Source organism: Macrosteles quadrilineatus, unplaced genomic scaffold (genome assembly GCF_028750875.1).
Source record: "Macrosteles quadrilineatus isolate MER2022 unplaced genomic scaffold, UCM_ALF_1.0 Scaffold_3__2_contigs__length_128488019, whole genome shotgun sequence".
Taxonomy (NCBI): Eukaryota; Metazoa; Arthropoda; class Insecta; order Hemiptera; family Cicadellidae; genus Macrosteles; species Macrosteles quadrilineatus.
Genome location: NW_026542596.1, coordinates 12,017,914 through 12,041,979, shown reverse-complemented (window position 1 = coordinate 12,041,979; position 24,066 = coordinate 12,017,914). Strand labels below are relative to the sequence as shown.

The 24,066-nt window shown below is 34.2% G+C and overlaps 2 protein-coding genes across 4 annotated transcripts in view; one reads left to right on the top strand and one right to left on the bottom strand.

The window, feature by feature from the left end:
* LOC128988703 (SH2 domain-containing protein 4A-like) overlaps positions 1–24,066 on the top strand; it is a 108,898-nt gene that overhangs the window by 61,695 nt on the left and 23,137 nt on the right. Inside the window, exon 1 of one of the 2 annotated variants that reach the window (XM_054410264.1) lies at positions 2,305–2,391. The exons of the other annotated variant lie outside the window; for it this stretch is intronic. The gene's annotated coding sequence lies outside the window, so the exon portion shown is untranslated. Of the gene's footprint in view, positions 1–2,304; positions 2,392–24,066 lie in introns of those variants that run through there. 2 annotated transcript variants of the gene reach the window in all.
* The window catches only part of LOC128988704 (cytochrome b-c1 complex subunit 6, mitochondrial-like), a 3,827-nt gene continuing 3,236 nt past the window's right edge, over positions 23,476–24,066 (bottom strand). For both annotated transcript variants that reach the window (XM_054410265.1, XM_054410268.1), the window contains exon 2: positions 23,476–23,880. In XM_054410265.1, the coding sequence (XP_054266240.1) occupies positions 23,531–23,880 (350 nt within the window). In that variant the 3' untranslated portion in view covers positions 23,476–23,530. The remainder of the gene's footprint in view (positions 23,881–24,066) is intronic.

Here is a 24,066-nt window from a genome sequence, read left to right as displayed (position 1 = left end):
AGATAGGACGTGACATTTCCCAACTTTCTCCTGTTTGTCCAGAGTTCCAGGGAAGATTTTACCAAGTCCCAGTTTCTGAAGTCTGTTGTGTTATCCAACTCAATGATCGCACTATTCTGCGATTCGCTCTGCTACGCAACCTCCCCACGTTAGATGACTCTGTTATTTCACCCAACATATCGGTCTTTATCGATAATAATCAGTATCTATTGGGTAACCAACTGGTGTTACCTAAAATAACGTATTACGTTGCAATAAAACAAGAGATTTCAAAATACTGTAGGCGTTAAACAACTTATTCTCTCTTTTAAAAACTTTGCTTTTTCTGATTAGGTTGATTTTAAATTTGGTTCATAGGTTTTGAAGTGAGGTCTGTAGCTAAATTTAGGGTTAAACTGGCACATTTTTGGGTTTTGTCTATCTTTAGTACTTTTTAGTTTTTCGGAATTCATTATTTAAGTCAGTTAAATATTTCCCATCGTAGCAGTCTATAAATTTATCTTCTCTGTACTTTCTTTTGGCCTAGTTTTATCTCCATGAAAATTGGACTTGAAAAGAAGGAAGCTTACGGGAAAGTTGCAAGACGGTGGTAAGTTTAGTGTTGTGGTAGTGGCAGCTTGGCTAGACACAACGCATGGGCCTTGACAGGAGGTCGCTAGCCTTATTGGTACAACGCTTTCCGACATGTCCTAACTTCCAACACAGAACACAGATATAAACAATTTATCGAGGGTGCATCCTTGATATAAATGAATTTTTAAAATTATAATCGGAAAAATCGATTCGTTAAGACTACACGTATTAATTATACAGTAGTAACAGTTCAATTAGGATAAACTTATATAAAATACTAGCTGTACCCGCGGGCTTTGCCCCGCTTAACTTCATAAGTATTCGCATGGCTCAATCACGTCCTGGTTGAAGTTCATTCGCTACGCTCACTCACCTTCAGGTTGGAAATCGTTCGCTGCGCTCACTTGTTTTCAGGTTAGCTCGTTCGCTACGCTTACTCGTTTCCAGGTTCATGTACGTTCGCTACGCTCACTCAGCTTTTGGTTGCTAATTAGCTGTTGTCATAAATTTAAAAAAGTGATCCCTTACTTTGATAAAGGTTTTTATGTTTTTAATATTTACCATTGAAGAATTTAAACGTTGTTGAGTGCACAGGTGTGCTGCGATTGGGGTTTATACATTTGGACTTATTCAAAAGTAAAATAGTTTTCTGTGCTGCACTCTGTAGAAACACTGTAGCACTATTTCAAATCATGACTAATGCTAATACAGAATGTTGTGATTATTAACCTACAAAACAATTGGTGAAAGTAAACATATGCTTTTAAATTATATTTATTTGTAAACATTGTAGATCAAAAATTCTGACATTGGCCCACTGAAACCCCTCTGGGGTAGAGCCCTTTTGACGGATCTGCACCAAACTTCACTCGAACCATCCTTGAAAAATGCTTAATAATGCCTGAAAGTTTCATTACAATCTGTCGAGCGGTTTCGGAGTCCATAACGTATATACACACACACACATATATATATACATACATAGTTCCTCTTTTATAGATATAGATAATATTAATCTGAAAACACAACTTAACTAACTGTCGTACAGCCAAAAATCAGGAAAACCCGATTTTAATTGCGTTTTTGTCTCTTGAAATACTTTAGCAGTTTAAATTTACCACTTTGACCCGTTTAACCTCGTTAGAGGTTTTCTGAAAAATTCATGAAACAAGCAAAAATAGCATTTACAACCTTTAAACAAACTGAGAAAAACTAAATTATTATGAACTTCTTTTACAACACTGCCTGTCGAACAACCATTGAAATATCTACATATTCTTGTCATGTTTTTTACAGTTAATCTAACATTAATATTGGCTTAAAACACAATTCCGCTGTCGGCTGTACCTGACCCTCGCTACATCAAAACCTTCCTCAAACGCTCAAACTATATATTGTACTGCAATAAGATAGAGAAGAATTAATCTGGTATGCAATTACCTGCTTCAATTTTGTGTTTTCCCCACTCACTTCAACTATGACTATCGATATTTCTTCCGATGGCTATTGCGATTGCCGATAGTTGGTCATCATGTTTGCGTTTTCATTTTAGTCGTATCGTCCGCGCCGCGCCCTTCGTATATCGTCACGTCTCTGCTGGTCACTGGTGACTGGTCAGTGTTGCGACCGCATCTGGCAGATTTGGTAAACATTTCTGCTCTGAAATTGAAGTGTTAATATTTCTTCTGTGCTTATCTACTTAAAAAACCCTGTGTCAATTTTTTAAGTGACTTGTATATCACACCTTGAAGTCTGAATTTGCAAGATTCTTCTGGGAGTTTTTAACAATATTGATACCAGATAGTGCATGAGATTTTGGTAAGTACCTTTATCTATAGTTCTTGATATACACCCTGTTTGAACCAGTTTGGGCAGAATTACGAGATTAATTTTATCTGGGATTATAATACTTATCATTTTACTTTGAAACGCATGTGAAATTGTGTATCTGCCAAAGCAAGTATTACAATGAATCATAACACTCAAACCCTATAATAAATCAATTACTTTCATCCTATATTGGCTAACTACTAATAAACTGTTAAATATAGACTGTATTCATCGCACACTAGGCTATCAAGCCATAGGGAATAAAAGAGTAACAAACCATTGGCGATGACTGAGCTTAAGTAAATGGTAGTTTTTTCTGATGTCGGAAATATGAGTATGCAAGTTTTCATTTGATTAGGAGCCTCGAAATTTCGATCCAGCCATTAATTTTATGTTATTTTTTAATTATATCTTCCTGGCTTTTCTTGGACGATTTTGAATACCTTTCATTGTATCTTATGACTATAGGCTATCACAATGTAATATGTGGTTAACCACCAAAATGTGGCTCTAAGTTACATATTTATTGTCAAATCCCAAATTGTCCCATTATATCGTATCCATGTCACCATACCACGAAGATTTTCTACATAGCCATATGCCATATCATGTCTATAAATCTACCTATATGTTTTCATTTCGGTAAAAATATATTGAGGTACGGAACACAATACCCACTGCTCATCATTGTAGACACGTTTACAGCATCAATGCCGTCAAAAGCCTCGATGTCCACAAACATTGAACGCATATCAATAATATTTGTCTGCTTTAAAAAAAATGTCCTTAGCCCAGAACAGAGTGGTCACTGCTTAGAGCGTATTAGGAATGTTTCGTTTTCTTTTCTTTAACTAGCCCGATCTTGCTTTGCTGGAACATTTTTTGTGGCTGAAATATACGGACCATCATATGTCAACTCCTCTACATGCTTTAGTTTCCGGAAATGTCCTCAGTCCAGAACACAATGGCCAGTTGCCCGTCAAGAGGACCGCCAGATTGTGGAGTGTGTGATTGTCGCGGTTCGCTGTTCCACTGTTCCACTGTTCCACTTTCCCGGGCCGTGCCTGATAACGTCCATGCTATTGTCACAGCACAACTCTTGCGCAATGTTCCATTTCCAGTGTTCCTCGTGTCCAACGATTGTGTCCTACTAATAGGACAGTCTGGGTAGAGGCCTCCCAGTACAACTTTGAAAGTATAAAGAACCTCTTAAGAGAAGTTTTAGGGAGGATTTCTCAACAGTTTTACTTCAAACATGTACTGGTAGGACTTTAAGAGTTGGAATTTGTGTGTTAGTGTTCGTAAATAATAAGACTATGAAGGGCAGGAACCACGAATACTTGAACAGAACCGGGTTGGATCACAATTTTCTTATGTCCATTTCTTCTCGTTTTCGTAGACTGTTTTATTAAAGTGTTGTTTAATAAAAACGACAAATGGTAAAAATGTAAAACCTTCACTTTCATATAGATCATGATTCTCTCAACTTCACGAGATTTCTCAACTAAATTCGTGCTCACGATTTCTCGGTTGCAGTACAATTGCAGGCGGAACGTCATAAGCTTGGCATGCAACTCGGAGAAAAGTGAGAGAAGATTACTGCTGAATTGCCGGTCCATCGTGCTACTGAGTAACTTTAGGAAAAAAACTAAAATCTGTTTAATATCCACGTACACCGCGCACGAGTAGAGTCGTTGCTACAGTTTAAACGGTCATCATCCAGATCGGAACTCTAGACTCGCCAGTTTTTTTCACCAATCCCCGATGTCTTCTTTTCAAGATTCTTGAAGTAAAACGATACTTCACTGTTTGAATGTTGGTGAAATTGTGTTTATATTTTGCTATGTTCTTGGAGGTGATTGTCATGAGATCGACATCGAAGTATTGTTTAAGACTCTAAGGGAAATCCCTGAGGTAAAGCTCATAAGGGGTTTGTCTTAATACGGCGATTTCTGCAAGATAGATCACCTGCTAATGATGAGGAGATTCCACGATTACTAGAAACTAGTAATCGTGGGAGATTCTTATCGTATCAGCTTAATTACATTTGAAGGATGAAATATTTCATTGCTACAAAATTCTGTCGAGTATTTCGAAGCATGTAAGTTGCAAAAACTAGCCTATTGGGGGAACATAGAACCTTACACTACTTCGATATATCCTCCCAAGTTCTCAAACGATTCTTATTGTAAAGTAATATATCCTTCAAAAATTTAGGAATCGAAAAAAGTAATGTTAAGTATACTAAGATTTTGTAAGCCAGGCTTTGTCGACCACTGTTGTTTGTCCGTAACAGATTTGTCTTTTCTTTGCAGTTACTTCACTGCACAACGCTTGACCGTATTGCTACCTAGTGGCACGCTGCCATTTAATCTTTTGTCTGTCTTCCATGTCGGATTGTGGGTCATTACTTAATTTAATAGCCTGAAATTACCGAGGCATAAAGTATTATTAATGACTCGACTATTTGTCAAGAATGATAAAAATAGTGCTATAACTCTTGACCGTGCCCCATTCAGCGTTGGAGGGGGAGGCAAATTAAAAGTGATGTTTATGGTCCAATTTGTGGCCTGTGATAATAATTACGCTTGTGCATACTGTAGCTTAAGTACGCTCTGTAGTAAGTTCGAGTCATCCTATTGTTACATATTGATTCTGACACTGACGTCACAGAAAAGAAAATCACGGCGATTTATGAGATTTATTGTGTTTGTGCTCTCGCTTCTTTGGTCCACTTGCAAACAACCATACGTCTCAACTCTGACAATATCTCAAGTCCTTACAGTAAGTGAATAGTTATTCTCTTAGCCTAGGTCGAAAATACGATTTTTCAAATTGTTTTGTTCAAAACTCATTAATTTGCGGTTGATCCTGTTTAAAATTTGCGCAAACTCACATCAAGAGCAATCAGTAAAGTTCTAAGGTCAACATTAGATCACGAGATCTAATTCTCGATTTATTAGCAGCTGACGTTCATGATTGACGTAGGGATCGCGATCAGCTGATCGCTCAGCTGTCAGTTAAACAGCTGATTGTAACTGAATATTCATGAGGTCAGTTTGCTTTATGATCTTGACCGATCTCGCATAACCCAATTATTCCAAAGCTGCATATCGTGTTCGTGTTTCTGCTTATACATGCAAATTGTGATCGTATGGTTATATGATGAAACAAACGCGTCCCTGATGGAGCGTTTAATTTGTTTCACTCTGTACACGGTGTTGTTATTAAAGGAAATTTCACGGATAAATCTAATGGAGCTTTACTGCCGTTCGACAGATAATGGGGCAACATTACTTTCACTTTTGCAAGTCAACCTTTTAAACTCAACTAATGTTACTGATTTTGAAAATAATTTTATTGGTGTTTTAGACTGCAATCGTAAATCATCGTATACGACTTTTCATGAGGTTTTCACGCCCAGGGTGTTTTTATAATTATTGTTGTGTACAGAGTTGGTAATAGGAATTGCGTAACCTTCATGGCTTGCTTCATTGACACCCTTACCCATCAATCAACATAGTCCTCTCTAAAACTTGTTAATGCCACAATATCAAATTAAAATGACTTTGAATAGATAGATACATTTTGAAAATCTAGCACAAGTCAGGTGATACTAAGAACTTTGAATAGATAGATACATTTTGAAAATCTAACACAAGTCAGGTGATACTAAGAACCAATCAGAAAATCACGACACCCTCAGTCATCTATGTGTTCGTTAGCACGATAACTCGAGCAAAGATGATCCGATTTTTAGGAAATTTTGTATCAACGTGTAAACTTGCATTTATTCGAACGAGCTCGTGAACCAGCATGATCGGACTATGGTAACGGGGGTTTATGGGGGTTTTATCAAACTAAAAAAAAAACTGTAAACTTTAAAATTTCCTTGTTATTATTATTATGGAGGACAAGTAAACTGTTGTAGTTTCCTTGTTTATAAAAAAATGTGGATCAAATTTGGAAAATGTATTTATTGTATACTATATTATCAACATTCAACTATAAAACACCTTATTGCCTTCCCTGTAGCAGCATACCTAAGTACTCGCTAATGTTATTTAAATATGAAAGGATAATGACATTTTTACGGAGATATTTTAGTGAAAATCGAATCAGGCAAATGAAAATTAGCTTAGTCTGCAGGTTAGCTGCGGCGGGGTATTATACTGACGTTACAACAATGTCCCTCATTTTGCAGTTTGTTTGATTCGGACGAATGTTACTTATTAACAATGATTTCACTGCAAAGGGGCGTGTTCAGTACAATGACTCATGACTCAAAATTATCAAGATTTGTCCTACAATTAAACATTAAATAAATAGCAATAACCGCAACCTCGGGCGTGGTCAGTGATAAGATGTTACTGATAACGCCATGGCGGACCTCAAGGTCGCGGTGATATGAGATAAGAGACCAGCTGGGTCCAAGGCCTCCGTTGTCGTAACGGATGCTAAACATCTGTTGACTGTTTTTCGCCAAGTTATTCTCGAAGTTCAGTGTTCAGACATGGCTTTCCACTCACGTGTGTAAAGAAGTCTGTAGGCTACAAACCCATACACAACCTCGGCGTTCTACAGGTATTATTCTAGAAAATATATTATCATTTCCAGATTTGATTTGAGTGATGGTACTGCCTTAAAACTGCGACCGTATTTTTTGTATAGGAAAATATAAACCTTTTTAAAATATAATTTCTTCTCGTACAGATAATATTTACATTATTAGATTCGCTTACAGTAGTGGTGAACCCACAATATGACCTCACTTTCGGCGTTTTAGAGGCACTTTTAGGGCACTTTTTATAGGGGAAAAATGAGAAAAAAATGGAAGAGCTTTTTTTGGCCACTTTTTTAAAGACCCAGCTCTCGACCTATACACCCCTATATAAATTTTCTACTTTTTTAATACTGAAAAACACGTCTGGAATATGGCTCATTTTTTTGGCCACTTTTTTAAAGACCCGGCTCTCGTCCAATACAAGCCCATACAAATGTTCAAACTCCATTAAAATTTCAAATCCACATCCATTCCTATGTATATTCTCAAAATCATGCGAGGTTTGTGCGTGAACTCGGGCACGCTTATGGCTATGCGTAAACTATGCCCGACTCAAATGAATGACTGTGAGTGTAACCTAATGACCCCAATCAAAACCAATTGTCAACATTCTCTGTCTGTCTGGCGCCAGTCTGTCTGGGGCAGGTTTAGACAATTACCAAATATGTTTGATTGATTGACCTCAATTATTCAATTGTTCAATTTCAGTTTGTTCAATTTCCATTGTTAAGTTCTAAATTAATTTAGACAATTTTGTGGTATATAAGGGGGGCATTCTATGGAATCATCACTAACTCTTCCACCTGGATCTTCTTGTTTTGGTAAGTCTTTGACATCTAAGCTAGACTATTGTAATATGTTGTCGCGTGTCGGGTCATGGGATCAATTGGTGACGTAATTGATGCTTGTACTCATAGGCCTACTCTGTATTTCTTTTAACTTAGGAGTGTAGCTAATTTCCCGAGTCCATTTTTCAAAACTTAGCCGAATTGAGTCACTAAGGAACTTGTAAAAAATGTATATAAGTCTATTTTTAAACACTTAGAGTATTTTGAACAGTCACTAAGGAACTTAAAATGTATATAAGTCTATTTTAAAAAACTTAGCCAAATTCACTCATGACTTTGAGTCAAAAGTTTGCACAAGTTATTATTTAAAAACTTAGCCGAATTATACTCACTATATAATTTTGTCGAGTTCCTTTTAACATAACTAACACTCACTCTGTATATATGTAGACTCAGCATTCTGAATTGCTAAAAAGTATTTTTACTTAAGATTTTGGATTTAGTTTTGATTTAAAAAATTGCAATTGCCAAATTTTATTGTATGAAATTGTTTTGAATATTAAAATTTAAAATTCTGATTTAAATTATTATTTCCCATTAATTGAAATTGTCTAAAATGTAATTTCCATCATATAGAAGATGCAAACTTTGTTTTTTAGTTACATGTCAACTATGTGCTGCTTCTCTATCCAAAAAAATAACTTATTTTGTTATTACTATTTTTAAGTGAGTCAAAATTGTGCACAAGTTATTATTTAAAAACTTAGCCAAACTTCATGCACCGGGGGACTTTGAGTTAAAAGTGTGTACAAGTTATTATTTAAAAACTTAGCCAAATTCACTCACGGGGGGGACTTTGAGTCAAAAGTGTGCACAAGTTATTATTTAAAAACTTAGCCAAACTTCATGCACCGGGGGACTTTGAGTTAAAAGTGTGTACAAGTTATTATTTAAAAACTTAGCCAAACTTCATGCACCGGGGGACTTTGAGTCAAAAGTGTGCACAAGTTATTATTTAAAAACTTAGCCGAATTATATTCACTATATAATTTTGTCAAGTCTCCTTTAAAATAGGTAACACTCACTCTGTATATATGTAGACTCAGCAATCTGAATTGCTAAAAAGTATTTTTTATTTAAGTTTTTGGATTTAGTTTTGATTTAGAAAATTACAATTGCTAAATCTTATTGTATGAAATTGTTTTGAATATTAAAATATAAAATTCTAATTCAAATTATTATTTCTCATTAATTGAAATTGTCAAAATGTAATTTCTACTATATAGAAGATTCCAACCTATTTTTTAATTACATATATAAAAATGAAGACCACATGTCAACATTGTTTTGCATCGCTCTCCAAAAAAAGCAACCTTATTCGCCACTACAAGGTAATACATAAAATGAAGGTGAAACTGTGCAAAGTTTGTGATTTAATCTGTGATAGTAACATAGCTCTAAAATCTCATATATTACAAACTCATAAGACTTGTAATTTCTGTAAAAGAAATGTTGTTGGTCATTTTAAAAGACATGTAAATTCTTGTAACAAATGTCCATATACAATGATTAAATTTGTCGGTGAATCGATTAAAACTGAACTTAAAAGTACTCTTCAGTCTTGTCCTCTACCGATAAAATGGACTTTAGTAAGGAGAATCAAATTTATAAAATATTCAATGGATCAAAATGGAAAATTAGTTAATGAGAAAGAATGTATTGCAGATTTTAGAAGCCTTACTTTCCTAACCATTGAGAAGAGAGATTTAAAGCATCAAATTGAAAATGCTCTTTTAAAGATTGGCACTTCCATGCACAAATACCAAGCCGAGGGTAGTGGATGGATATATGACTATACTAAATATTGGCAGTTGCACGTTTACAAGTATAAGCCCCTAACTCCAAAGTCATATATCCCCACACCAAAAAGTATTAAATTGACAAAAGCAGTTTTAAATATAAAGAATTATGATAATAAATGCTTTCTTTGGTCGATTTTAGCAGCTTTACATCCAAGGAATGCTAAAAATGCTGAAAGGGTATCGAAATATGCACCCTATGAAAATCAGTTAAATATGACAAACATAAAATATCCCGTAAAAATATCTGACATAGATCAATTTGAAAGAAAGAATAATATAAGTGTTAATGTATTTGGAGTTGAAGACCGAAAATTTATATATCCATTAAGAAGAACCAAACTGAATAGTAATACTCATATAGATCTATTATTATTACAACAAGGTCGTAAATCACATTACTGTTTAATTCGTGATTTTAATAGGTTAATGCTGCGGTCTACAAAAGATGACCATAAGAAGTATTTTTGTAAGTTGTGTTTACAACATTTTTACACTAATGATATATTAGAACGTCATGCAACATATTGTAAAAACTTTGATGCCCAACGAGTGGAAATGTCTAAACAAGATACATTACAATTTAAAAATTATAAATATCAACTTAAAGCCCCATTTGTAATTTATGCTGATTTTGAGTGCTTTATAAACTCAAAAAAGCATATTCCATCGGGTTTTGCATTTGTTGTAGTAAAAGATTCTAAGATTATTTCTGAAGAGTTATATAGTGGTGAAAATGTTATGGATGTGTTTTTTGAAAGTTTATTTGAGACTTATGACTTCATTAAAAGTCAAATGGCAATATATATTCCCCTTGTAATGACTCCTGAGCAAGAGGCATCTTTCCAAAACTCAACACATTGTCATATTTGTGAAAAGCCTCTATATTTTGATAGGGTACGAGAACATTGTCATTCAAATGGCCAATACCGTGGAGCTGCCCACAATGATTGTAATTTAAACTATAAAGTAACAAAGAAAATACCAGTATTCTTCCATAACTTGAAAAATTACGATGGACATTTAATAATGCAACACTTGGGAAAGTTTAATCGTAAATTAAATTGCATAGCCAAAGATATGGAAAAGTACATTTCATTCTCTGTTGATGATTTAGTATTTTTAGATTCCTATAACTTTCTGTCCCTTCCATTATACAAATTAGCTTCCAATTTAAATACATTTAGATTCATAGACAATCCACTACTACAACGCAAAGGCGTATTTCCCTATGAATATATGACAGGACCAGATAAGTTTGCAGAGTCTCTACCTCCAATTGAAAAATTTTACAGTACTTTAACTAAAGAACATATCTCTCCCAATGAATATGAACATGCTAAAAATGTCTGGACCCATTTTAATATCAACAATTTACAAGAATATCATGATTTATATCTTAAAACAGATGTATTGCTACTGGCTGATGTGTTTGAGACATTTAGAGACCTGTGTTTAAAAGATTATAAACTTGACCCCGTACATATGTATTCACTTCCTGGATTAACATGGGAGGCCTGTCTTAGAATGACTGGTATAAAATTACAATTATTTCAAGATATTGACATGCATTTGTTCATAGAAAGTGCAATCAGAGGAGGAGTCAGTATGATTTCCACACGTTACGCTAAAGCCAATAATAAATATATGGGCGAACACTATGATCCCAATCAAGAGAGTGTGTATTTAATATATTTAGATTGTAACTCGCTATACTCAACAGCGATGTGCGAGCCGCTACCTATGGATGGATTTTGTTGGTCGAATGAGATAGACTACAAATATAATCAAAATGATGAGTTTGGATACATTTTAGAAGTTGATTTAAAATATGATAAAAGCTTACATGATTTACATAATGACTATCCATTAGCACCTGAGAAAATGAATGGCAAATTAATACCTAATTTAAATGACAAAACTAAATATATTTTACATTATAAAGCATTACAAAAATATGAGGAATTGGGTTTGGTTGCTACAAAATACCATAGAATTTTAAAATTTAGACAGTCCAAATGGCTTGCGCCCTATATTAATTTTAATATTGAAAAACGCAAATGTGCTAAAAATGATTTCGAAAAAGACTTTTACAAATTGTTAAATAATAGTCTCTTTGGTCGAACAATTATGAACCAACGCAAGTTTCGTGATATATATCTCAAGGATGAGTCACTATTAACTAAATATGTCACTAATCCAAGGTTCGACTGTAGCAAAAAGTTCGATAACAATTTACATGCTATACATTTAAATAAATTAGTTGTAAAGTTTAATAAGCCGATATATTTGGGAATGACCATTTTGGATATTAGTAAAGTAATAATGTACGATTTCCACTATAATTATATGTCAAAATTTAAGAACAAAAGATTTCTTATGACAGATACAGATTCTTTAATGTATTCTATAGTTACAGAGGACTTTTACAAGGAAATAGAATGTGACTTGCACTATTTTGATACCTCTGGATATAGTAAAGACCATTTCTTATACTCTGATAAAAATAAAAAAAGTCACTGGCAAGTTTAAAGACGAATTAGATGGTCATATTATGTATGAATATTGTGGTTTAAGACCAAAGTTATATTCTTATATTCCTCTAAAATGGTTATATGAAGAAGACAAACAAGCTTTAGAGGTGAAGAAAGCTAAAGGAGCTGATGGTGCTACAGTTAAACATCTCCTTAGACATCAACATTATTTGAACTGTCTTGCCACTGGGCAAGATTACTATGAGAATGTGACAAGAATTAAATCTACAAATCATCATCTTCAAACCTTAACTATGAATAAGAAAGTACTATCGTTTGACGATGACAAGAGGTTTATTCTGGAAGATGGTATCAATACTCTTGCACTTGGTCATTATAAAATTGATCAAACATAAATCTATATTTGCCATTATTCTTTAACCTTTCTTTGTCTATTACAAAAAAGCCATATTTAGTTTTATCCCAACATTGATGACAGAGATTTCTAAATTGGTTAAATGAAAAATCATTACCAACATGATTGTTATATACATGTTTTAAATTCAAATCATCTTGTTTAAATAATATTAGGAAATTTACATTATCACGTAAATGTTTGTGTACTTTGCTGTAAGATTGACACAAGTAAAAACTGTTAATATTTTTATGTCGACCCATTGAGAAAAATTGTGTAATATTTGGACTATTTATATCATCAAATACAACAACTGACTGTGATTTTACATCATTTGGTGTGATTTCACAGTCAGTAAACGTGTGCAATTTCACTTCGTCACACAAACTAAATATTTCAATTATTTTTTTATATTTTTCTTGTTCTAAAGATTTTGATATTAAATATAGGTTTGTAAATTTTAATCCTTCCTTTCTTACAATTAAATTATAAATTACAACCGTTTTCCCACTTCCACTGGGACCACAAATAACACATCGAATATTGGTAGGAAAAAGACCCAACTTCTTTGGTATATTTTCCTTAGTATGTACTATTTTAAATTTGTTTTTTTGTTGAATAAAAGACATTTTTTATATAATAAAAATGGTAAAAAATAATAAGAAAACATGTAAAAAGGGCAAAGGTTTATTCCTAAAGCCTTACAGGGGTCGAGGGTTATTGAATACTCTTATAAATAACCTTCCATTTCCACTTCACATACCGTCATATCGGTACTGTGGACCTGGAACGAATATACGTGAGAATTTAGCTAAAAATGTACCTCCAAAAAATAAACTAGACTCTTATTGTAAAGAGCATGACATATTCTACATGAATAATCCCGATACCGCTGCTCGGAACAAAGCAGACATGAGATTAGCAGACTTAGCTTGGACTAGAGTAACGGCAAAGGATGCAAATCTTGCTGAAAGAGCTGCAGCTTATGCGGTGACAAATTTGATGAAGGCAAAAGCAAAGATGGGAATGGGATTAACATTTAATAAAAAATATGGACAACTACCAGCTGTTAGAGGCCGCAAAAGACGTGCCTCACTTCCGGGGGGTGTACCTAAAAAACGAGCTAAAAAATCTAACACCAAGAGTAAAAGAGTGCGGAATAGTTAATTTAGACAGTTCATCTGGCACACATTGGACAGCATATCGTAAAAATAAAGATATTGTAATTTATTTTGACCCATTTGGAATCCAACCTCCAAAAGAAGTAATTAAATATTTTGAGGGACATAAAATCTTCTATACTACTGATCAAATACAAGATTTAAATAGTTCCATTTGTGGAATTTTATGTTTATCATTCATAAAAAATTTTTGTTTATAAAAATGGATTCATTTACTATAGCATTTTCGGGTACAGAGCCAGAGCTTAAGTCAGTGTTCTTTCCTCCCATTGAATTAAATGATGATTATGTAATTGGATTAGTAGATTTTCAAAGTTATAATTCTATATTTAATGTTAAAAAACCACTAAATACTTTAACATATTACAAAGTAGAGAAAATAACATTACCAAAGGGAGAGATCTTAGTTGATGATTTAAACCAATTATTAAATGGTAAACTTAAAGTTATAATAGATAAAAATGGAGAAGCATTAATTAATACTAAATCCAAACTTTTATTTAAAGGGCTTATTCCAAAATTAAATCAACTTAAAGGCAACAAATTAACCATTGGAGAAGGTGATGATGTTTTCTATTATGACCACAAAGCTCCAGTTACAATAGAAATTTCTGAAGGAACATATGAGGTGGTTGAGCTTGCAAAGGAAATTCAAAAGCAAATCCCAGACTTTTTCCTTACAGCTAATAATAAAACTATGAAAGCGACATTACTTTCTAGCCACGTGTTTGATTTTACAAAACCATGTTTAGGGTCTGTTTTATTGGGATTTAAAGGTGTTTCTACTCCTGGTGTTCAGTTTGAATCTACAAATAAAATAAACATTAATAATGTAAATGTGATTAGAGTAAAATGTAATATTGCAAACGGGTCCTATTTAAATGGAAACAAATCACACACCATACATAGCTTTTATCCAGAAGCTCCTCCTGGCTACAAAATTATTGAAGTTCCAAGAAATATTATATATTTTCCTGTAAATAAGAGAAGTTTAGATGTTGTCAGTATTACATTTGCCGATCAGCATGACAAGGCAATTGACTTTAATGGAGAAGAAACTACAATTACTTGTCATATAAAAAAGATATGAGAATTTATAAGAATTTATCTATAAGTGTACAAAATGCTAGGTTCCTACGATCAATAGGACTAAAGTTAAAATTTTCTATTAATAAAAATGGAAGATTTTCTAGACGTTACAGGGAAATCCCAATTCGACGATAGTGTGGTTAAAATTACAAATCACTCCTATGTTCCCCATAACACTTTAGCAATAAATAATTCTGATGAAATTCGAATATGTATTAATAATCAAGATTTGCTAACTCTCCCATGTAGGAGTTATCTGTATATTAAGGGAGAAATTGAAAATCATGATAAAGGTCATTTTATAAATAATGCATTTGCATTCTTATTTGATGAAATTAGATATGAAGTCGCAGGTAAAGAAATAGACATTGTAAGAAACCCAGGAATTTCTAGTCTTATGAAAATATTGAGCTCTTACAATAAAACAACTAAATTGTCAAATGTGGCATTTGATTCTGACACGAATTTAAAAGAGTTCCATAAAGGTGGCAAGTTTAGTACTTGTTTGCCATTAGAACTGTTAATGGGTGTATTTGAGGATTTTAATAAGGTATTAGTAAATGTCAAACAAGAATTGGTGTTGAAAAGATCCAAAAATGATTTGAATTGTATATTAACAACCACTAGTGCTCCAGCCAGTGGTACTGCTGATGCAATTCCCAAAATTACACTTAACTCAATTCAATGGGTGATGCCACATGTAATACCATCAGATGGGGAGAAGTTACAATTACAAAAGATGTTACTGCAAAATAAAAATTTGCAAATTGCATTTAGAAGCTTAGAGTTGCATGAACTTCCATCATATCCCAATACTACAAGACATACATGGTCAGTAAAGACATCTTCAAGTTTGGAGAAGCCTAGGTATATTATATTTGGTTTCCAAACAGCTAGGGATAATAGTGCACGAAAAAGAACTGATGAATTTGATCACTGTAAGTTAAAAAATCTCAAAGTATTTCTAAACTCTGAATATTATCCTTATAGTGATTTAAATCTCGACTTTGAAAATGGAGATGTCTCTAAAGCTTATGAGATGTTTATGAGGTTTAGAGAGACTTACTATAATACTATCCCAGATCCTATGATTAGTAGGGCCGAGTTTATGAAGAAATATCCACTAATTGTAATAGACTGTTCTAGACAGAACGAAACAGTGAAGGAAGGAATTGTTGATATTAAATTAGAGATTGAAACTGCAGAAAATGTACCAGCAAATACATCTGCATATTGTTTGATTATACATGATAAAGTGTTTGAGTACAATCCTTTGTCAAATGAGATAAATAAAATGTAAATAAAAGATGAAAAACATTCAACAAGAATTGGTTGACTCTGCAAATCAAATACGAGAGAAATATAGAGCTTTAAAACGTGGCAAGTTTCTAGAGGCTGAAGAGAGGTTTCAAACATTCCAACCTTTAATAGAGCCATTACAAGAATTAAAAAAAATCGCATCTATTAGTAAAACAGAGAGGCCTCGAATGGAGATTCTCCCAATGACTCCATCTAGAATACCAATAATACCAAGATTACAACCATTACAGCAATCCACCCCACAGAAATTAGATTTTGGTCTTTTAGCATCAGACTATTTAGGAAATTACCTCAGTAAAAGTAGTATGACAGACACTACATATGGTATTAGACGAGAAGCAAATAAATTTTTTATTGGAAATAAGGAAGTTGATATTGCCAATGATGATGTTACAATTGCAAATAAAACCTACAAGGGGACAAAAGGTTTGTGGCAATTGTTAACTTTAAAAGAACCTGAGGATTATACTCCGGCTGATTTGCAAAATTATAAAGAGATTTTGGAAGCTACAAATGGACATTTAAAGAGTTACAAAGATGGTGCACCAATTTCAAGTAATAGACATACTAAATATCTTAATATAATTAAACCTCTTTTTAAATCTGTTGGTGAAGGTTTGAGACAAGTGACTGGTAATAAAATAGACTATATTTATTGGGATGATCCTAATGAGCTTGTAGATAGGTTAAGACTTCTTTGGCTAAGTCGCCAAGCTGGTAACTCAGGAGTGGATAGTGAAATAGATTCCATTATTGAGGAATTGAGAGAAAGTGGAATTATTTATTAAATAAAAATATGTTTATAGATAAATTTTATCGTTTATATAATCCATATAATAAGCCTGCAGAACCTAGGGCTAGTAATGAACCTACTTTAAATTTACAAGACGATAGTTGGAATGGTTTAAACTGTAAAATTGGTAATGTTAAAGATGGGGAGTTTGTAGATGATGTATCAACTTTGGGACAGACATTAACTAGAAAAGGTGATGTCTTCTTACAAGGTAAAACTAAATATGAGTTTTTAGAATCTAAGAATAAAAATTGGAATGCTAAAAAACAGAAAATTACTAATGTGGAAAAGGGTGAAAGTTTAGATGATGTGCCCACTTTACAACAGACTTTAATACGAACAGATGGTAAATTTGTACAAGACAATAATAATTATGAATTTTTAGAATCAGAGAATGGTGTTTGGAATGCTAAGAAACGGAAAATTACTAATGTGGAAAAGGGTGAAAGTTTAAATGATGTGCCCACTTTACAACAGACTTTAATACGAAAAAAAGATGGTAAATTTGTACAAGACGATAGTAATTATGAATTTTTAGAATCAGAGAATGGTGTTTGGAATGCTAAGAAACAGAAACTTAGCAATTTGATGGAAGGTACAGATAGTAAAGATGCTGTGAATGTTTCACAAGTTCCAAAAATGGAAGTAGGCTATTGGAATTTTAATAATAAAAGGTTAGTACGTGTTAAACCTGCCATTGATGACACTGACTGTGTTACAAAAGAACAGACTATAACTTATAATAAAAAACTATATTGTTGGGATGCCAAAAATCAATTTATAAGAAATCTACCAGAGGGGAAACATTCGGATGATATTTGTCTAATGTCACAAGCTATGCATTATGATGGATCAAAATTTGTATATGGAGAAAAAAATTTTAATTTGATGGAATATAATCCTGATTTATTAGTTGCTGACCCCACATCTTTGAGTGGATTTAAGTATATAGATAATAGACCATATATACCAGAAAACTATGTATTTAAAAGAATGGAAGATAATCTATTGATTGGGGCTAATGGTGATGTATTTAGAGTTACAGGAAAGGATGATGTTATAAAAAATGAATGAAATTGCATACGAACTTCATAAACCTGCAAGAAAGAATTTCATTAGAAGGTCTTTTAAAGTATTGGGTATAAACGAAACCGTACAAATAGATTTAATTGATATGCAAAACTATGCTAGAGAAAATTCTGGCAATAAATATATTTTAACTTTAATAGATACATTTTCTAAAAAAGCTTATGCTACTCCACTAAAGAATAAGACAGGGTTAGTGGTTACAGAAGCCATTAAAACCATTCTACCAAAGGGGGTTAAAAACATTCAATCCGACAATGGAAAAGAATTTTTTAATCAATATTTTAACAAACTAATGAAAAAATTAAATATTAATCACTATCACACATTTTCTACAACTAAGGCTGCAATTGTGGAGAGGTTTCAGAGAACTTTAAAGAATTGGTTATATAGGGAATTTAGTGCTCAGGGGAGTTATAAATGGTTGGATTTACTTCCAAAGTTAATTCGAAAATATAATAATAAGGTGCATAGATCTATAGGAATGAAGCCTAACCAAGTGAATGTTAAGAATAGTAAATATGTGCATGAGAGGTTGACTTCTAAAGTAGTGCAAGTTAAAAAACCAAGATATAAGGTAGGTGATAGCGTAAGGATTTCCAAGTATAAACATGTTTTTAGTAAAGGTTATACTCCAAATTGGACAGGGGAACTATTTACAATAGCAGAAGTTAAGAATACAAAGCCTGTAACTTATATCTTGAAAGATGAAAATGGTAATATAATCAGAGGAGGCTTCTATACAGAGGAGTTGTTAAAGACCAAGTATAAGGACATGTATTTGGTAGAGAAGATAATTAGGAGAAAGGGTGATTCGTTGTATGTCAAATGGCTTGGGTTTCCAAGTAGCCAGAACTCATGGATTTCCACTAAGGATGTCCAAGGGAGCACATCATAAGCTGGGAGCGCACCCGAGTTCGCGTGCCGAGAGCCGGGTCTTTAAAAAAGTGGCCAAAAAAATGAGCCATATTCCAGACGTGTTTTTCAGTATTAAAAAAGTAGAAAATTTATATAGGGGTGTATAGGTCGAGAGCTGGGTCTTTAAAAAAGTGGCCAAAAAAAGCTCTTCCATTTTTTTCTCATTTTTCCCCTATAAAAAGTGCCCTAAAAGTGCCTCTAAAACGCCGAAAGTGAGGTCATATTGTGGGTTCACCACTACTGCTTACCACTGTAAAGCCGTGTTTACTTTTGGTCTGCAGTAGTTCTGTGTTTTTGTGATTACGCCTTCAATACACATGGCTTAAAAGTGAAGTTCATTTACTAATGTCACCCATTACCATTACCACCAGTCATAATTTGGAATCAGCTGAAGACAATTAATTAACTCTTGACCAATTTTCTCCCTAGTGTCACAGAGCAAAGTTTTATCCTGTGCTGTTGTATTTTCAGTACCTACATCTTGATATTTCCTTCAAATTCTTTTTGCTATTTTACCAATAACACTACATAAACCATATAAAACTATTTGATCATAAACCATTGCATAATCATTGCCGATAGAGGTACTGTAACGATAGCGTCGAGCCCGCCCTGTAAAACTTACCATAGAAGGCGAGAACAAGAATAAGTTTACAGTTCACTCAATGCTCAAAGTTATGCTCAAGCGTAACCGTACATGCATAAAACCACAGAAAACGTACTGTTGCCATGCAATAGCATAGCAACGCTGGTGGCGCTGCCTACGGATTAACAGGCAATGCTCTCTCAAAACGCTTAATGCTTTTTACCATGCGGTTTGCGGTTGGCATTCTGGGTTATAGTAGTACGTTTTCTGTGATAAAACACACATCAAACAAAGCCAGCTCCAGTTTTTACAATGGGATAACAAGCAACTTGTTAATCACACCTTGGCATTGATCAACCAACATCCTCGTGCTCGCTTGAACACTTAGCCTTGACTGTCCTAAAGCGACTTTGCTATATTTATCCCTCATATTTGAACCGGTTCGGTTTTATTTCCTAACAAGGTAGTTTGTACGCCAGTGACCATTCTCGCGGTCTTCCCAGTCTGTCGTAACTAATTTGTTGTGGAATTGTAAAACCAACTGAAAATAATGCGTTGCGTCAAGTGAATACTAATAAAATTCAGGTTTTAGAGTATTTTTGTCATTTCTTTAGAGGTTACTGTGTGGTACAGCATTTATATACTTTTTCTTTTTGTAGATTTGTTCGTGTCTATTGTCTGAGGTGGGCCTATTGATTCAAAATAGATCTTGTTTAGCTAACTTGCCTTTCACTATTCGAGACACGAATTATCCATTTACCTACGACCGTTTTTAAGTAGCCATTTCAGTTCAGTTCTTAAAATTGAAAAGTTTCCCTTAACAGCTGTTTACTTTCATATCAGCATAGTTTCATTTCATATCAGCATAGTTTTTCTCATATCAACACAGGTAACGGACCAATGAGGTTCAAGTATTGAGAGAAAAGAAGTACAATTGTAATGCTTCGAACGTCAACTAATCAGCTGATCAGCTGATCAGTTGACCAATTTTAATTGTTGATCTTACTTGTTCCTGTTGATACTCGCGTATTCTTAACCTAAGTTTGTGGAAGTTAAAGGAAGGTAGATTAAACTGATTTAATAATGTCAGTTAGTGAAAGTGAAATTGACGAGATGGAAATGAGAGAACAAACTGTTTATAATATTCTATAATATTCGATGCTGAGATCTAACTGTAAATTAACTGTTTCACTATAATCATTCAGTTGTCAAAAACAAAATGAAAAATTTCCCTAATTGTTCTTGATGCAGTATTTATGGTAAGAATGCTGCTAGCAGAACACATTCCCTGAAAAAGGTAACGTATTTTTTTAACGAAGTTTTACAAACACGTAATTACAGGAAATCAGCTGATTATACAAAAAGTCGTTGCATATCTTTCCTTTCATTGGCACTGACAATAAACGAAAACATAACCTCTCTAAGAAGTTATGAGTAGTGAGTTTTAGTAATTAAAAACCAGATTGTTAGTAATTAAAAAACTGTCGTAGGTAAAGTAGTGTACGCAACTCGCGTTAATAGTCTTTACGACACTCGTATAAGTATTTAAGGCACTCGCCAAGGCTCGTGCCTTAAATTTTCTACTCGTGTCGTAAAGACCAACTTAACGCAATCGTTGCGTAAACTACTATTTTTTAAAGGTTCTTTATGTTTATAAGTATATTAGCAGTGTTTATAGAATGGCCATTTTAGAACGGTTAAATATCACAGTTGATAATAGTTGTTAAATGATCGCCATTGCTTTGACATATACTACCCAACCTCCACTTGCCTCTACTTTAACTCTTGGTAATTTAAATATCCAAGAAGGAATTACCTAAATTGGAATTTGATTGTTACATATTTTTAAGCTATCCTTTTTTTAGCGGAGCATGAGTTCTGTTATAACAAATAATACGTAGAATGTATTTTGCATTCTTACCTTTAACCAACCACTTTACACCAACTCTTGTATCGTGTTCCGCAAAGACATTTTCTCTGAGTGAAAACACACGTACTAGGAACATTAAATTTAATCGTTTTGAATAGACATCACTATGGCCTGTGATCATAAAGTACTTTTTATTTCGGGATGCAGACAGAATTTTACATTACGTGGACCTACCAGTCCATACCCAGGACTTCCCTGTAAAGTTCAGTAACCATGACAGGTGTGTGTGTGTGTGCGTGTGTGCGTACGCGTGAAGTGCTTCCACCTCCTCCCAACGATAGGAGCATGATGACCGGAAGTTCCGGCTGGATCATCAGGAAGTTCCGAGGCTAGGCTGAGGATGGCCGAATATTTTTTAAATCGAAGGCCACACATTATTCTATTATTTTTGTAAGAAGTTATTATGGATAAAGTGTTTACGGTCAAGTACAACACTGGCCACAAATTTCTCAATCAGCGTTCCTCTTTTCACACTTTCGCTCAAGCTGGTTCGCCGCCTATCTATCTTCCTCCGCGTTGAAGGAATAAATTTACCTCTTTATCAAGTTGAAGAAAGCGAACGTGTTCGTTGACGCTAAATGATTGGTGAACATAATTGCTCCAAACTGCAGCACGGTTCGTCGACTTTCTACACATAGTTACAAGGACCATTAACTGCGAGGCATTCTATGTGTTGATGACTTAATCATTGTTGTAACAAAATCTCCAACAAGTTTTCCCCTTTGGAGGGGTTTCTTAGCAACAGTTTAATCTCCTCTTCATTAATTATTTTGATATTCTGCTAATAGTTTTGGTTTTTCTCACACTCATTCGTAGACTGCATCAAATGTGCATTAGAATTGTTTGCCGAGAAAAAAAAGTAAGAAGCTAAAATAACAAATAATTTGGAATCTTAGATCACCAGTAAAACTAGTTTGAAATTACTTTCTTTGTGAAAGTACTTTCTTTGTCATCCTAAAATCCCAATTGTCCAACACTTGCCTGGAATAAAATACTGTAGATGAAACAGCTTATGACCAGAACACTACTTATTGTGGGGAGTTATCGTTACCTGTAAGTACACTTAATCAGTTTTATGCGCCTCATTGTTACAGTTTTTAATTCATTCCAACCAACACACTACAAGTCCAAGTGAGATTCTACACTCATCTTGCATTTGTCCAAACTACGCACATAGAAGGCGTTACTATCTACTATTAAATCTATGATTAAATAATGACCCCACATTTTTACGAAAACCTACCTGTAATAAGCGAATGATTGATTGCCGTGGATTGAATACAGCGACTTAAAACTCAACACATTCTGATTCTGTTGACGTCAACGAACTATAATCTCCAGCTTATCTCCTACTATCGTGAGATGTACATAAAATTGATTACAGTCTCGTCTGCAGTAAATACCAGAGATCCACGGAGGCTATTAATGTAACACACGAAAGTTATGTAACTATGGCCCAACTGAGTGATTCTAAACAGGAAGTTATAGTTGACATTGTAATAAACAAACTGAAACATCCTCCACAACGATCTGGACACGAGCTTCCAGTTCATTCCTCCTAAATTAGGCTTTCTGGGAAATAAACTGGATTTCATTGAGTTCTCGATTAGTGTGTTGGAAGACTTATTTTGTGTTAGCACAGTCATAGTCTGTGGTTAAAGTATAGTATATTTAGTATTGAGGTATAGGATATAAGTATATGGTGTTTTCAGAGCATTTTTTAACATTTGATCAATTTCCTTACTAAAATGAATTCGACCTCTTCTGAACTGACACAACTTCCATGTTATGGAGTTGGGGGTAGCTAACTGCATAGCCATTTTGGGCTGCACTTTACTTGACGTCCTACACTCATTCGAATGAAAATATCGATCGATATATCGATTAATCGATTACTTCATTCGATATATCGTTTGGTTAGTTAGGTAAGGTTAACCTAACCTAACTAACCAAACGGTATATCGAATGAAATAATCGAATTAAAATATCGAATCGAAAAACCAATCGAATGAGTGTAGGACGTCAAGTAAAGTGCATTATCATTTTGACAGGAAATCACACACTCAAGCCTTGCTTTAATGGTTTTATTTGTATAAACAACACGCCTCAACCATCTCACCTCCTCTACTTGAGGTGCTGGAACAACACTTTGGCGACACAGTGGTCGACGCAATGCGTGTAGTCGTACAGTTCTATCTCGCACGTCTCGTTAGTCTTGGTCTTGCTGTTGACGCGGTCGTTGCACTGCTGCAACACGTCCCGCAACTTGTTGCACTCCTCAGTTCTTCTGCAACATTCCTTCAGCTTCTCCTGAGGATCCACCAACTCGTCGTCACCTTCGTCTTGAGTGACGTCACACTCCATCTTCGTGTCGCCTCCGTGAACCTCCTTCACATCGTCCCTACGCGGTTTGCCGGGAACGTAGACGTGCAGTGTAGGTTTTAGTTGAGGCTCTTGATTCTTCTCGGACATTTCTGCAAGAAACCGAATTACGAGCAATCAGTGTTTATAAATACAAAATGTGTTTATACGGATCATATGTTTCCAAATGTGGGATATTTACAAAGGTGAGAGAGTAAGAGAAAACTACACAGAGGAAATAAATAATAGGGAAATTTTTTTTTGATCCAGCATTTTTTCTTATTTTTATGGATGAAATC